Below are 16,947 nucleotides of genomic sequence, written 5' to 3' on the forward strand. Positions count from 1 at the left end.
AGAATTGTGTTTGACCTTGGGAGAGGGACAGAGTGGACATGGCCAGATTGACCACAAAGATTGGGTTTTCACTGGCAGAGGCACCGTGGACTGGTCCTTCACTGTTTCCACGGCAGCCCCATGGGCCAGATCTAAGCATCCTGCATGCCGGATCCGGTCCATAGGCCTTCAGCTGGACACCCCTGCTGTAGAGATTCGAAAGGAAGGGTGGGAATGTATCTTCTCTCCTGGGAGGGCATATGATAAAGCTATTAAATGCCATTCTTGTGTATTGGAGCGGAGGTAGTTAGAGGGAGAAATACAGTATTTTTCAGAGTATAAGATGCACTTTTTTTCCTCCAAAAAATAGGGTGAAAATCTGGGTGCGTCTTATACACTGAATACAGCATTTTTGACCTACTGAAACCCTTCCCCCTTTGCAAAAATGGATGTGCAGAGGGTTTGGGGGGCTGGGGAGGGCAAAAATGAGGTAAAAACAGGCCATCTTTGCTCATTTTGGGGGGGCCTTAGCCTCCAGGAGCACTCTACAAGCCTCTCAAAGCTCTGCATGCCCTTTTTTTCCTGCAAAAAATGAGGTGTGCAGAGGATTTGGGCGGCTTGCTGAGTGCAAAAACTTTATAAAAAAATTTACCTCTTCAAAATCATGGTACGTCGTATACTCCGGTGCGTCTTATAGTCCCAAAATACAGTAAGTGCTTTCCATTTCAGAACATAAGCAAATTCTACTTGTTTTCCCAGATCTCGTCTCTGTGTGTGTTTGTGTTTGTGTGTGTGTGTGTGTGTGTGTGTGTGTATTTCCTTCTGCTTTTAAGAGTTTAACCAGCCCTGTTGCAAAAAAAGCAGCTTCTTTCTTAATTGGGGTCATTTTAAGCCACCAAAACCTTCAGTTAACACATTGGGTAAATCTCCCAGGAACCTATGCTTGTGCTTACAGCCTGTTCGTGACAATACAGGCTACTTTGGAGAAGCTGAAGGAGAAGGTTGCTCCTCCTCCTCCTCTTCCCCCAATTAAACCCAAAAGTCAAGGTGGGGGGAAACTCAGCCATCGGGGTGAGGTGGAGGAGAGAACTGGCTTCTCAAGGGAGGGGTTGCTTAAGATCTTTCGCAACCCAGAGATGACTGCCCATAGCTTCAATTGTACTAGAGTTGGTCAGTCCCGCTTCCTTTAAACCATAGAATTAGCCCCATGGCCTCAATGGTTTTGCCTTTTTTTCTCTCTCTCTGATACATTGCAAGGCTACAAGGTGGGGAAAGGACAAGTATATCCAAGAGCTGAATTTCGCTACAGCAAATGTGTGTACATGCACATGTGTGCGTGCACCTCTGCACGTTGCTAAGTGTTAAGGAAGCTGTCACTTCTCCTTCTGCTGGTGATAGTCACTTCCCACACTGAGCACAGGAATAAGCAGTCCAACCAGCCATCTCTTCCCAAAGACCTCCTCCAGATTCTTCTTCCAGGGCTGGCTTTTGGCGGCCATCCCCTTCCTCATCTGGTACCGTGTTTGCCCTCGCAAGATCAGCAGCATTTGGTGGCAACAAAAGCCGGCACAGGCAAGTCCAATCCCCAGCCACAGGTATAGCATGAGGATGACAAACATTTCTGAGCTTAGAAGAGCTCCTGCAAATGCCAATGAGAAAAGAAAGAAAGAAAGACAAGAGATCGGTTATTTTATGCATTCTTTGGCACTGCAGACATTCAGCCAGGAATTGTCAAGTTGGTGATGCCTAACTATATTGTGTTTGTATTGTATACCAACATTTTCTAATCTACTCCCCATAAAACGGTTGGATCACAACAGTGGTGGGTTGCAGGCGGTACACTCGGTACGGGCGTACCGGACCCTGCCCGGAGCACCGGGTACCATTCCAGTACGGTGCTTTGGAGGGCCCAACCGCCCACCCGAGCTCCTTACTTTTAAAGCCTTTGGCGCTTCCGTGTATGTGCATGGTGCCTACAGTGCCTGCACGATGCCCCGCCTAGCAGCTGGAGTGTCGCGGAGGCTTGCGGGGGCATCGCTGGCAGGTTCGATGCATGCGTGTGCCACGTGTATGTGCATGCATACTGCGCACATCCATGTGGCACCGCCTGGCCCATTCCAACCATACCAGTTGGAACGGGATTCAGAACCCACCACTGGATCACAACTTCCAGTCAGCATTGCTATTAGTCATTCTGAGTGAAGATGGATGGCAATTTTAACCCAAAACCTTAGCCTTGGGTTTGTTTATTAGTGGTCAGAGACCAAATAAAAGCACATGTATGAGAATCAGATTAAAAACAGGAATGGAACTACAAGAACATAGAAGATAGAATATAGTTGGAAGGGACCTTAGAGATCTTCTAGTCCACCCCTCCCCGCTCAAGCAGGAGACCCTATTCCATTTCAGACAAATAGTTCTCCAGTCTCTTCTTAAAAGCCTCCAGTAATGGACCACCCACAACTTCTGAACGCAAGCTATGCCATTGATTAATTGCTCTCACAGTTAGGAAATTTCTTAGCTCTAGGTTGCTTCTCTCCTTGGCTAGTTTCCAACCATTGTTTCTTGTCTTGCCTTTTGATGCTTTGGAATATAGTTTGACACACACACACACCCTCATCTTTGTAGAAGCCCACAGTCCTAAACCAATAAATGGAAGAATGGAAAGCCAAATCCATTTGGCTGCCAATTTTACTAAAACAGTGAACATCCCAAAATATTTATTGACAATATGGACAGAGAGCTCATATTGATATTGTCTGAAATGCTGGGTGTATTTAACTGAAAGGAATGAAAGATAATACAAATACAATAAGTGTTCTCTGGAAGTTCCTTTGCTGACATCAGTAAAGAGTAATTGAGAAAGATCCACCCATTATGGTTGCTACATGTGTGCTACTTTCTTGTCCAGGCTAACATTCTGTTCTGACCTAGGCTTCCCAAGAGCATGAAGCAAACTCTTTGTCCCAACAAAAAAACTTTTTATTAATTTATTGAGAACTCTGCTCACTCACATCTAGCAAAATCTTTCAAGGGAGGATTTACAGTCACAGACCTTATCTGGCTTGGAGAGCTGCCAGGCCAATATCTGCAAAACTTGGCAAGGAGTCTCAGAGAGTCATGAACCAATTAAGCAAACAAATTGTTTCCTGCAAACTCCACTCCCCTTTCACTCTTCTTTTATTTCCTCCAAAGTCCACCCCTGTTCTTTAGCTGTTTTCTTTGTCTGGCAACTCCGCGCATGGGCACACTGGGAACAGGCTCCAGCTGTTCATCTGCCTCACTGATGTCTGACTCTGAAGGCAGCTGATAACTGGCATGCGGCTCTGGCCCCCTGTCTGCCTCCGACACAGAGCCCTCATCAGAGCCTTTCCCGGACCCAGGACTGGCCCATGTTACTCCCCAACCTCCTCACTGTCTGAATCTGTTGCCAGCTCTGTTGACTGCTGGCAGGCCACAACACATTCCCTGAAGTAATCTTAAGGGCCACCAGCCAGTGCCAGAACCCTAAGTGAATGATGCCATCCATTCACTTGCTTTCTCTCTCTCTATGCACCTATAACAGAAGGGACAGATCACTCTTCTCAGCATTTAAATCGCTTGCTGGTGAAATTAGGTGAAGAACTATAGCCGGTTCCCCCTTAGATGAAAGGAAAACAGCGAGATCCCCCAGAAAATGCTGGTTGTTGCAGGGTCAGCCCCAGTGTTCACCACTATCATACAATATCATCAGGGGTGGGTTCCTGCCAGTTCTAACCTCTTCTATAGAAGAGGTTCCACAAATTTACAGTGCCGTTTAGAACCGGTTCCAGCTCCCTCCACCCCACCCGTCCACACATCATCAAGATGAAGAGTGAGAGGAGGAATTCTGGGAGTTGAAGTCCACAAGTCTTAAAGCTGTCAAGTTTGAACACCCCTGGTTTTTTTTTTCTAAAGGGTTAGGGTTGCTTGTAACTTGACAGCTTTAAGACTTGCGTGCTTCAAATGCCAGAGTTTCTGAGCCAACATTTTGGTTGCTAAGCAAGAGCGTTGTTAAGTGAGTTTCACCACATTTTACAAGTTGACCACACCCACCCAGTCACATGACTGCCAAGCCACTCCCACTTGGTCACATGGCCAGCAAGCCACTCCCACAAAGCAGGCCACACCTACAGGAGAGGTTCAAATTTTTTTTGAAACCCACCACTGAGTATCATACATACAATTAACTAACACTGTCAAAGTACAGAGATAGTCCTTAACTTACAACAGTTAATTTAGTGACCATTCAAAGTTACAACAGCACTGAAAAAAGTGACTGAGGACCGTTTTTCACAGTTACAACTTTTGCAGCATCCCCATGGCCATGTGATCAAAATTCAGACGCTTGGCAACTGGCTCATATTTATCACCATTGCAGTGTCCCGGGGGTCACATTTTACGACTTTCTGACAAGCAAAGTCAATGCGGAATCCAGAGTCACTTAACAAGCACGTTACTCACTTAACAACTGCAGTGATTCACTTAGTAAATGGGACAAGAAAAGTCATAAAATGGGACAGAATCACTTAACAAATGTCTCTATTAATAAATTTTGGGCTCAACTGTGGTCACAAGATGAGGACTACCTGTATATGCCCCAGTATACTCTGTTCCTCTTTGTGCTGTGTTATAGCTCTTCTTCATATCCTCAATGTTAAGTGCTGAGAGGAAAGATCAGCACTTATTCTGCCCTCTCCTTCTGGGTCTAATAGAAATGGGCAAGCTGTTGGACAATCATAGCACAGCAGAATATGCAGGGATTTTCAGAAGCACTCAGTCTCTGCTGGTTGCAGAGCATAGCCTGAAAGTAGCTACTGATAGCTAGTTATCCCATTACAGTGAGCAGAGTTTAAAATGTATTACATTCATCATCTTCTTCCCAGATACTGTAGCTAGGAGGGGAGAAAAGTGTAAAATTAAAGCTGTAATGAGAGCGAGTTTAGGCATCAGGCTAGACACTGGGAGATGGTGAGTTCTAGTCCCACCTTAGGCACAAAACCACCTGGATGACTTTGGGTTAGCCCTACAAAGGAAGTAATGGCAAACCACTTCTGAAAAACCTTCGTCAAGAAAACTTTCTGGTAAAATCCCTGACAACTGGATACAATTGAATAGAATAAAACAAGGTTGTTGTAATGTCATTAGCACCCTGCAAGGAAATAGCCCTACAGAACATAACTTATAAATACATTTTAACTTCAAGGGAGCTAATTTAAAGATATATTTGCATAAGATTGTACTATAAATATTTTATTTTCCAGCATCATCTTGATTAGAATTTAATTAGAGTAATTTTCAACATAACCACTCATTTCAGGTAAATATAATTCATTTTCAATCACAACTAGTGTAAAAAAAAGGAGAGGATTCTTGAATCTATCATACTATCATATCAACCTATCATCTGCTGAATTTCTTTTTTCTGTACAATTATTAAAGGTGTAGAAATCTAGTAGAAGAAATTCTTGCTAGTCTCTGAGCTTGGTTATTTGCTTACATATTGGACTATGTGATATCATCAGTGCAAGTGGTTGTTGTGCTTGCTCTCTATTTATATACAATAGTTTGACCTACCAGTGTTGGTGGGAGTATGGTTTTCTCTTTGGTAGTTCATCCTTGATTAGGATATTGTTTTCTGCTTGATTGTTTGCCTGGTGTTAATCCCTGCTAATCTTGGTGTTGCCTGGTCTTTTTGTTTCCTTCTTTGCTTTTTTTTAATTGTCTCTTTTGAATGGTGTGTACATAATCCCTACTCATCTGGGTGTTGTCTGTTGGATAGGATGTGTTTTGATCTCTTCATTTCCTACTTAGCTTTTTTATTGCCTCTTTTGAATGCTGTGTACATGTGGTTAAACCCAGATAAGTAGGGATTAGCACCTAACAAACAATCAAGCAGAAAACAATATTCTAATCAAGGAAATACCAAGGAGAAACCCACACTCACACTCACCAGCACTGATAATATTACCTAATCAGATAATGAAATGTTGGCAAATAAACAATCATGCTCTGAGAACACCCAAGACTTCATATGTAGAATATTTTTTTCTTCACACTTGACTACCATAGAGTACCTATATATCATATTTCATTGTGGACAGTCCTGTATTTAACTTTGTCTTCTTTTAAAACAAGTGACTGATCTAAATGGGCATTTAAAAAAAAAGAATCACAAGAAAGAGAATCAGGAATCCCGTAACTGTTTTTCCGGGGTTAGCAGCTGAACAGCAGATTCAGCAAAAAGAGATTCTTTGATCACAGTTTAATATTGATACTTATTTAGTTTGTCTTATAGTAATGATTTCTACATTTGCATATATAATAAAATTCACATGTCTTAATGTCCTGACTTTTTTAAAGTGAAAGGTTTCCTTCTTTTTTGCATTTCTTTCTTTCCTCCTTCTCTAAAGGATCATTTGGTTGGGTAAATAAAGGGGAGAATACCAGATTTACAGATTTTCTACACAAACCCTGTAATCTCTAGAAAGAATTAAATAGAAACGCGTGGCATATGACTTGTTGCAAGCAGCATTATCTCCTTTGAAGCAATCAGGAGATTTTCAATGTTGCTGCTGCATTTAATTCCTCATTTTTGGACACAGCTAGGTTGCCAGATATGCTAAGCTTTGACAGTTTGAGGTTGAGATATTAATTCTGCTATAGAGACATGTGAGCTAGAATGGAGAGCACAAATAGTTGGGTCTGGAGACATTTTGCACATTAACACTGAATTATATGTAAGGAGCAACAAAGATACAACAGAAATAGACCATTCTTCTGCACAGAGATATAAGGGAAATTTCAAAGTGAAAGTTTTAATTAAGAAGTTTAATTCATTCCATCCAGGTCTGAGCAGTGATCAAAGTTTCTTGTACCACTATAGCTCTTCATTAATTTAGCAGCGTTTGGAGTATTGTTTTGCGAATGGTCATTTATTTTATTCAACGAACCAATGTCGTTGTATACATGATGTACAATGACAATAAAGGCTATACTATAATTTTATCTAAATTGTAACGATTGTACTTTGTATGTTACAGTCATTTAAATCCTCCTTCCTTGCCATGAGTTTCTCCAAACTATGCTCCAAAAATCTTTGCACAAAATCTTGCTTCTGCCGTGTGATAAAGTCATTAAAGATGACCTAATCTGCCTATAGCTCGAATGGTCTTTTTTGTATATTTGTTTTTTGCTGTTCTGAACTAACACTGCTGATAGGGAAACATGTTGTGGTTGGGTACTAACAGAAGACATAATCAGAATGTCTCTTTTCCAAACCTCATCAGGTCCTGAATATATTTGCTTTGATCAAGGAACATATGCATCTTTCTGAATGGGATGTAGACAACAGATCTGATACTTCTATTACAGTAAAAAGGGCAAGCACTATACAACAGGAAATCTCTTTGCACATGGAAGCTTCCATATCAGTCTAAAACAAAGACTGGGTTAAAATCTGTGCAACCATAATAGCTATTTGACTAGAATAATATGTTTTTTAAGAATTAACATACAGGTCATTCACTGAGCAACCATATGAATGATGAAGGTATGGCAACACTGAACAAATGGTAACTATGGCCAGTTCTCCAAGTTACAGTTGCTGCAAAATGCCTTTGGTCAGATGATTAAAAATTGGGTACTTGGCAGCTGTCCTGCCTTTATGACCACAGAGTACACTTTAATTCCTCCCACTCACCTATCTGTCCCTCCATACCTGCCCTTTTAGCTGCCTGGTATTCTATTACTGTTGCCTATCCCTGCCACCCAGGCCTGTACCATCTTCTTCACACCTCTGGCCCAGGATTCAGGAATTGGGTGAGAGTGTGGCCCCAAGATGTCCATGGTGAGGTTGGCAGGGCAGTGGAGCGTCATCTGCTGAAGGGAGGTCAACAGGTCCAATTATGGAGGAGGTAGTAGTATGGAGCTGTCAGAGGAGGCAAGGAAGTGGTATGGACAGCAGCTCCCCAGGCAAAGATGACAGCTGCCAATTCAACCACTGCCCACATTACCACACTGCCTCCTCCCTAGCTGGGTCCAGAGAGCATCCTTCAGCAAACTAGACTCTGCCACTTTGCCATAGTCCCTGCATGACTGGATCCTCTGGGGTTTTGTTAATTAATGGATCTTTTTTATTTTGCTATCATTTGGGGCTATATTAATTACAGTATTTACTTTATATCTTACTGTTCTTCCAAGATCCCACGGAACCAAGTATATTTTTTCTGTTTAATTTCCATAATAATCTATGAGACAGGTTGCACAGAGGAATAGTAATTGAGATATAGTGGTCCAGTGTAGTTCCATAGTTTAATTGGCATTTACCTCAAACCTCAACCTCTATCCTCCTGTGATTATCACTTGTTCATATAATGAAGAAATCCACTCAGCCAATAAAGACCTAAAAATTAACAAAAGTGATTTGAAACTTGGGCTCTTAAAAATACAAGGTATACCCTCTCTTGAATATATGTTCACTGGAATGAAGCTTGATGAAGTATTCTTGCTAACTTATGAATATCAAAGCCCCATATTCTTTCATTCTGGCAAGTACGCCATTTACAAAGACTGTGTATCTTTGGTTAAGTAGGATTTTAATTTGAAATTTTTGTTCTTGATTATATGAATCCAGTAAAAATCTTATTTAAAAAAAACTGGATGTACAGTTTTGTGGAATGGATGTATACTTCAATGGAATGAAGTGAGTTATTTACAAAGCTCACATTGACTAAAGATAATAAATTGTCACTTAAAAGTAAAGGTAAACGTTTCCTCTGTCAAGTCTTGTCCCACTCTAGGGGGCAATGGTCATCTCCATTTCTTAACTTAGGGAGCCAGCATTGTCCAAAGACAGTTCTGTCATCATGTGGCCAGCATGACTATATGCCAAGGTGCACAGAACGTTGCTATCTTCCCACCAAAGTGATACCTATTAATTTGTATTTGCATGCTTTCGAACTGATAGGTGGGCAGGAGCTGGGGCAAGTAACAGGAGCTCACACTATTGCACAGTGCTTGGATCTCGAACCTGAACTATCAGCTTTCCAGCTGACAAACTCAGCATCTTTAACCGCTGAGCCATCACACACACATACCCTTTATCCCTTTCCTTTCTCTTAATCCTCCTGGTTAGAAGAGCAGCATGTACTCATCCATCAACCTGTGGTAAGTGGCATTCTATGCCACCTGCTGTCCATGAAGAATATCATGGCAGCAGGGCAGAGAGCAATCTTGTCACAAACAGCCATGGTAAAAGCAACATCAAGGAGTCTATTTTGCCTACCAAGTCAAATAAATGCTCAGCTCTGCCTCCTATTGACAGTTTCTCTGAGTCCAGAGAGTAGCACACCTTGGCCACTCAAACAAAGTATGATCAGTATTGACCACAACAGTTTCCAGATCATTACTCTGCTGTTCCCATGAAGTTTTCATTCTCTCCTTCCCTTTGTCCCACTTTCCTTTTGTATCTTTTCTTTTAAACCCTAAAGTCAAGCTCAATATACCCCTCTTCTTTCTCATTAATATCAACCCCTCCAAGAAATAAGTTTTCTGAAAATCTTAATATACAGCAAGCAAATCAAAAAGCAATTCCAGGTGGTTTTTTTCCTTATTTGTGATACCTTATAATATGGATTAGATAAGAATGTGATATTTAAGAATGTAAGCCAGGGTGAAATTTAGATAAATTTAATTATCGCTGCCTTTAATTCCTGAAGGAACAACTGGGTATGAATCTAAGAAATAAATTATTAAATAACCATGGAGTAGGATCCCTGATGACTTTCTCTATTAAGTGGCACCATGGTGGTATAAAAATAGGGAGGCCTGGCAGGCAAGTGTGTTAGGCTTTGATTTCCACATTTGCCAGGCTGAAATAAGTAGAAAATTTACATTACTTGGACTTTTACCTTAAACATATTTTAGTTTAAATGTATGTGCTTTAAGCATCATCTTGAGATAACAGAGATTTTTGTTTTACTGAATAGTAAATAGCAATGTTAAAAGATCCCTATAGTCCTCATGAAACTTATAACGATCAAGTAGACTACCTGCAATTCCTTCAGGGGTTTCTAAAAGGTCCTTTGCAATATTATCATCTCAACCTAAGAAGAGATTGTCAGGAAAATGTCAGTGAGAAAGGTCAGAATCAGGCTAATTTAAATCCTTATCTATAAAGGTTAAACAATAAACAGTCTCACTTTCCTCTATGGGCAAAAGGCACTCTAAAAATGGATGTGCATATGACCTTTTTCTTGCTATGGAGATTCTCAGCCATCCAGGTCATGGTTGTCCCAAAGGTGCTTTTTTTCAAGAGGCAACTGGACTTTCTGGTTTTTCTTTAAAGGCATTTCGCTTCTTACCCAAGAAGCTTCTTCAGCTTTTTCTTCAGGGCTGAAGAAGCTTCTTGGATGAAAAGCAAAACATGTTCAAAGAAAAACCAGAAAGTCCATTTGCTTTTTGAAAAAGCACCTTTGGGACTACCTTTTTACTTATATCATTTTGGGTACATGGCAACCAGTGGCATTTCAATCGCCATGATCTACTCATAAAGCTATTTCTTCAACAAGATATCACCAATTTCTATTATTTATCAGATTGATCTGATAAAGGAACAGAAAGAGAAGAGTTATGGTTGGGACGAGATCAAAGTTAAAGCATTTCCAGTTTTCCAACTTGTTTTGATGCATTGGATTATTGTCCACCATACATACAGAGGAAATCCTGCACACAGCAAAAACACTGACACTTGACATGAAGATCTTGACCTGTTATTTGTGCTCTGGGTTTAGTATTCTGGGATAAAATGCCTCTGGACAGTAAGTGTCTATTTAGCAAGCATTTCTATCAGTCATTGATGGAATTAGGTAAGGATGAATTTACCAATTTCTACCAGTGTGGAAAAGCACATCCTTCTGTCCTTCTACTGATGCTCATCGAGTTTCATCAAGCCCTTTCGTTCCAGTGTCCTCATGGGGGGACAGGAGAGTCACACTTTTCATGGTAACAAATAGCTTTCATTAACTGTGACAGCTGCAATGGTGGCAGCTGGCTCCTTCCAAATACTTCTATAAACATGACATTAATTTAACATTTTTTTAAAAAAATACAGTCTTGTCAGATTGCATCATGAGCAGCTAAGAAAAAACAGACCAGTCTTTTTTAAAAAGCAGAGAACAGTCGTGTATAATTAGTCTCCTGGAAGATGAATTTGCAGTAGCACATAAGGAATTTGAAGAAAAATATTAATTGGATTCTTGTGCTATCCACTTTCATGCTCAACTTCTGTTGGAGGATGTGCAGGCAGACTTTCTTCCCAAAAGCTGCAATCTTCATATGGGGTCATGATTTCTAATCTTCAGCAGAGGGCGGGGGGAGTCATTTGCTTTCTACCTCCTCCTCCTACAGTATAAATCTTCTCTACTCCGTTAACAGAAAAATACATGCAGCCATTTAATCTTGTTGAAGTAAGCAAATAAACTGATTAATTTTTAAACTGATGACTCATTCTGAGTAAAGTTTATAAAAGCCTGGTATGGCACGGTCTGCACAGCTTCCCTACACTTTAATGCCTGAATATAATTTTCTTCCAGATGGATACGGGGCAATTACATGATGATCATAGCAAGTGTTGCTAACAATGGTGTTAGAAATGCCAACTCATGATGATGCCTTTGTATTCCATTCTAGCTTTGAAATCCATTCTTGGCTACCCAATTTCTAACTCAGCTTTCCTCAGTTTTATGCTCTGCAGTTGAGCTGGACTTCAACTCCTACTACTGCAATCTGCAAACATGGAAATTGTATTTAGCACATAAGGGGTGTAGGCATTCAGTTGGAAAAAAGCTGCTGATATTTTCTAATTTTAATTTTCACTTATTGTTTCAGCTGGGTTATTATACAATAAATGCATAAACGTAAGAGAAGTCTATTATTTCTTTCATTGGATCTAAGTAGTAGAGTGCAGTTTCTCAAGATGTTGCTGTTATTATGATGAAAACGATCTGTCTTACTGTTCCTGGGATTTGTCTATATAGGGAGAAAATCTTGAAAAGTGTGGGCTCTTTTCAAGACATTTTTCTGATCAAGTCAAGCTTGGAGCTATGACTTGAAAAGTACCTAGTATGTACTGACAAGGCAGCAATTTATATGGATCTGTGGCTGAAGGTGAACAACATGAAGTCACATGCTAGATTGGATAGTGGAGTGGAATCTCAATTAGTAAGGTGGATGGCCAGATTAATACATTATTAACATATTATTGTGTTAATAGCAATAATAATGATTCTACAACAGCAACAGACAGAGATGCTGTTTGCCCAGAAACCATATCATTCTCATTTGGTTCTGTTATAACCTGGTTGCGTTATCACTCCCTGAAAGAGCACGTTCATGGTTTCTGGGTCTTTCTAAACTCTTAAAGAAAAAGGTTCCACTTGCACATAAGTGCTAGTCATTCCTGACTCTAGGGGGCAATTCTCATCTCCGTTTCAAAGCTGAAGAGCCTGCGTTGTCCAAAGATGTCTCCGTGATCATGTGGCCGGCACGGCTAAATGCCGAAGGTACACAGAATGCTGTTACCTTCCTGCCAGCGTGGTTCCTATTTTTCTACTTGCATTTTATGTGCTTTCAAACTGCTAGGTTGGCAGAAGTGGGGACAAGTAATGGAAGCTCACTCCGTTACGCGGCACTAGGGATTCGAACTGCCGAACTGCCGACCTTTCTGATCGACAAGCTCAGCATCTTAGCCACTGAGCCGCCACGTCCCTTAGTTACTTGAGCTATTTAGCTACTTCTGAATAGGCAACTGAAGGCCATGGTTAGGATGATCTGCATCAATTGTAGCCCAACCTAAAGCAGGAGGCATAGGTAGCAATTACTCATTTCCTTATCAACTGTTGGTTAGATTGCAGCAATGTATCTTGAAGACCACCTAGATTTGGCAATCGGTTAAGAATGCATTAGCTTATTCTTTGGTGACTGAGAGTCACTAGAATGATATGAAACCAACGTTGTGGGTGCTACAGTTGCCAATAGACTTCCAAGGGTAAATTGAAAAGTTGGTTTTCTCTTATAAAGAACTATGTGCTTGGTATCTTAGTATCTTCAGGATTGCATGAGTCATGCAGGGTCAACCATCTAGTAAATGCTTGCTTCCCTCCTAGGGATATTAGATACCAGGAAAAAGAACTAGAAATATTTTCTGTATGTCCTCAATCTCTGTAGGATTGCTGTTCCATGGAATGTGAATGGCACCTTCTCTGCCTTTTGAAAGGTACTCAAAACATAATTGTTTCAATCAACATTCAGTCTGTGATGTCACTTACAGTGGAGAATTAGAGCAATTGTGTTTTATTACAACTGAAGATAAAATTACATGCTTTCCAGATTTTTATAAGTATATAAACAGCCAAGAGCTCAATTGGAACTAATGCTATACAAATACTTTAATAAATGATGACACAATTACATATATTTCTGCATCAGGATAATTCACCTCTCAAATATCTGAGAGAAGGTGCTGTGAAAGAAAGAAAAACTTTCTAGTGACAGCATAATTTGGTTCTCTTTTCCTGTCAAGGTTCTTCCTGTCATTAGATCCTTGGGGAAGCTACATCATTATTTTAATTAAAGCAGATCCTATAATCTTGCAAGTGTCAGAAAGCATGCTGAAGCCCATAATATGGACTAATGCAAGCAGAGGCAACGATAGTGCTATACTGTTCTACCCTCAAGAGAGTCCTGATTAAGAATTGAGAATCACAAGCACTGTATCAGGCAATTACGGAGTAGCCACACGCCCCATTTTGGTAGATATTCAGATAGGATAGTTCCTGTCTGAAATAATGTATTTGAAAGATGTCCAGACCAGGTCCCGTTTATAAACTCTTAAAGGGAGAACCAGAGGTCTTGCAGTTGTCCATTACTTTGAGCCCTGGCGGTAGATTGAGCATGCCCACAAGCCATTTGGCCATTATGATAAGATGTACAATATTACATAATTGCTCATAATTTCTAAATTTGCAGGAATATATATGTTGCATAATTTTTATGCAAATGTATGATTATTTTGCATTAAAAATGCAATGGATCATATCATAGTAAATCTTCTGTTTCTTTTTTTCTTCCACTGTGTATTGTGAGTAGAGGAGAAACTGCAGGAAAACTTGGCAAAATGTTAATTTAAGAAACTGATCCATCTTCCTACTTTTTTTTTTAATTAAAAAAAGCTTTCTGATCTTCTTTGAGGAATTAATCATAATGCATTCAGAGTTTACAGAATGGCAAGAGTTGGCATGCTTATCAATGTTACGTGGGATAGTATAAGGTTCCTACCTTGAACAGGGGTAGACTAGAAGACCTCTGAGGTCCCTTCCAGCCCTAGATTATATGAGTCAAATGTATCATGGTATCTAATAACCAGATTGGGACCATTTACTCATGATAAAACAATAAGGAATCCTCCTGAACACAGTCTAGGTCAGTCAGCCAATGGATATCATGTATAATCATGTTATTTCCTGCCATTCTTTGTAAGCCTTCCTTTTTCCATCCCTCCGTAAGCTTTAATAAAATATAGAAAGATTATAGAGAAAACAAGTTCATCAAAAGAGAAATTTTTTTTTACCCAGTTATTTTCAGAACTGAACCATAATGTATTGAGCAAAGTATCTCTTATTCTGAATTATTTTCTATGCTTTGATTCTTGGAATTTTCTACTAAGAGAAATGTTTGGAGGAATTTTAGAACAAAATCTGGTGCTGGCCATGAAGTTCAAAATCAACATTTCTTTCATGTTAAAATAGGCTGAACACTCCAATTGATATACATGCTATGCACATCAATCCTGTGCATGTTTATTCAGAAGTCTCATTCTCAAAAATATTTAATCCTAACAAATTGAGCAGAGGAACGAAATAATGCCATTCTATATGTACCTCCTCAGAAATAAGTCTTACCAAGTTTCCCAAACATTATTCTTCAGTTAATGCGTTTTAAATGGCTCACACAGGTTTATGTGTTTTATTCTTAATTTTTTTTATACATTTAACTCCAATCATGTGTAATGGGTATGTATGAACAGGATATTGCTAGACTTTTTGCTCTTTGAGGTAATACAATACATTTAGTCTTCACAACTCCTCAAGTACGTATTCTCCAACTTGTATTGGTATATGAAGTTTTTTTTAAAAAAAAACCACTTCTTATTCCTTTGTAACAAAAATGTAATAATAAAATAAAAATGTGTTGCCACAAAGTGGCAGCTGCATGTTGCCTACTTGTAAGATAATTCTCTCAATAACACTTTGAGGAACAAGTTCTCCTTGAAAGCTATTATATTGTTAATCCTCTTGTCAACGTTTGAATGCTGTGTGACCATCTTTCACCACCTTTCAAAGCTTTCACATGAACAATTGAATGAGTACTCATGCATTCACTTCAAGGAATTTCATGAAATCTAGGAATTTTTAGTGTTGGCTAAACTTTGTTACAAGATAGTGTTATCAAAAGCATAAGATCATCTCTGAGGGATCAGACCAACCTCATCCCATCCAGCATTCTGTTGCCATACAGGATAACCAGTGTCTATGGGAAACTCACAGCAGAACATGAGTACAATATCACCTCCTACTCATATTCCTAACCAACTGGTATCAGGAGTTTACTCCTCTGAAACTGAAGATAGCAAATAGCAATCAGCCGTATCAACCCTCAGCAGAAGCTACTAATAGTCTTATTCTTCATGAATGTGTCCTTCCCTTTTTAGCCATCCAAAATGCTGACCATTGCTATAGTTTCTGACTGCAACCATAATTAACATCTAAATTATGTCTTCTTTTCTCCATCCTGCATCTCCTGCCATTCAGCTTGACTTATGCGACTCTGAATGTTATCATTGCAAGAGACATTGGTGGGAGAAAAAAACCCCAACATTGTCCTATTCCCTTATCATCCCAATGTGAATACTACAGATGTGCTCCCTCTTTTTTTAAATCCTAGATTTCATAAACAAGGGAACCATGTCAAATTTCCATATATTGTTTAAAAAAAACAACAACACCTAACCAAGGAATTGTTGCAAGAGGAGAAAAAGGAGTGATGATACTCACCTGAGAAGAACTGGCTAATGGAGTGAGGCAGAAGAGTTAGGAAAGCCAGTGGGCTGGCAAAGGAAGTTGAGAGTGCAGCAGAAATATAGGCCACCCCAGCCACCAGAGAATCAAGGCAAGCCAAGGAGGTATACAGACAGAACATGATGAAGTTCCGCATGTTACTATTCCCAATGCAGTTCCCTGTGAAGAAACAGTGGTGGTCATGCCTCTGGGTGGTTCGGGCACACAGTCTACAGAAGTGAGTGCCAGGCAGGGCTGAAGCAGGGGGCCTGTTTCCATCTGGCCACTCAGCCACCCCTTTGGCTCCTCTAGCCAAATCTAGGCCCTTCCCCAGGTCCTCCTCGGGGGAGTTCTGTATTACCAGGATGTAGTTGCCCAAAGCATTAGCTGAGAGGTACAGAAAGAGAGCCCCATGCAGCAGAGCAGAGGAGAAAAGTGGAGTGGTGGAAGGGTCTTTGAACATGCTTGGGATGAAGAGGAAGAGCTGGAGGACGAAGGTCACTAAGGAGATACAGAGGAAGTAGGCTGGAGCGACCACATTGAGAAACCTGAGCACTAGCATTGTGGATTACATTCCTGCAGGGGAGAGCAAGAAGAGAACATGCATTACCACCAGCAACCTCATCCCTCCACTTGCTCTTTCCCAGTCATGTCAGGTTCCACACCTTCTTTGCCAGTTCATTGTTGGGGAGGCAAACTCCCTCCCACAGCCCCCTATTTTCCCTCCCCTCTGCTTGGAGGCAATCCCCTCTCCTCCTTGTCCTCTTCAATTCCTGCTCAGCCAGGGTGCAAAGAGATTCTCTCCAAGGAAAGAGGAATATCTCTGCTGTACTTC

The 16,947-nt window shown here is 40.4% G+C and overlaps 1 protein-coding gene across 1 annotated transcript; it reads right to left on the bottom strand.

Moving 5' to 3' along the window:
* Positions 1 to 1,352: 1,352 nt before the first annotated feature.
* Positions 1,353 to 16,674, bottom strand: ZDHHC22 (zinc finger DHHC-type palmitoyltransferase 22). The gene is made up of 2 exons (XM_032210618.1): positions 16,110 to 16,674; positions 1,353 to 1,618 (listed from the first exon to the last, which is right to left on the bottom strand). The coding sequence occupies exons 1-2, from the start codon at positions 16,672 to 16,674 to the stop codon at positions 1,353 to 1,355; spliced, it is 831 nt and encodes a 276-aa protein (XP_032066509.1).
* Positions 16,675 to 16,947: the final 273 nt, after the last annotated feature.

This window comes from Thamnophis elegans, chromosome 1 (assembly GCF_009769535.1).
Source record: "Thamnophis elegans isolate rThaEle1 chromosome 1, rThaEle1.pri, whole genome shotgun sequence".
Classification (NCBI taxonomy): Eukaryota; Metazoa; Chordata; class Lepidosauria; order Squamata; family Colubridae; genus Thamnophis; species Thamnophis elegans.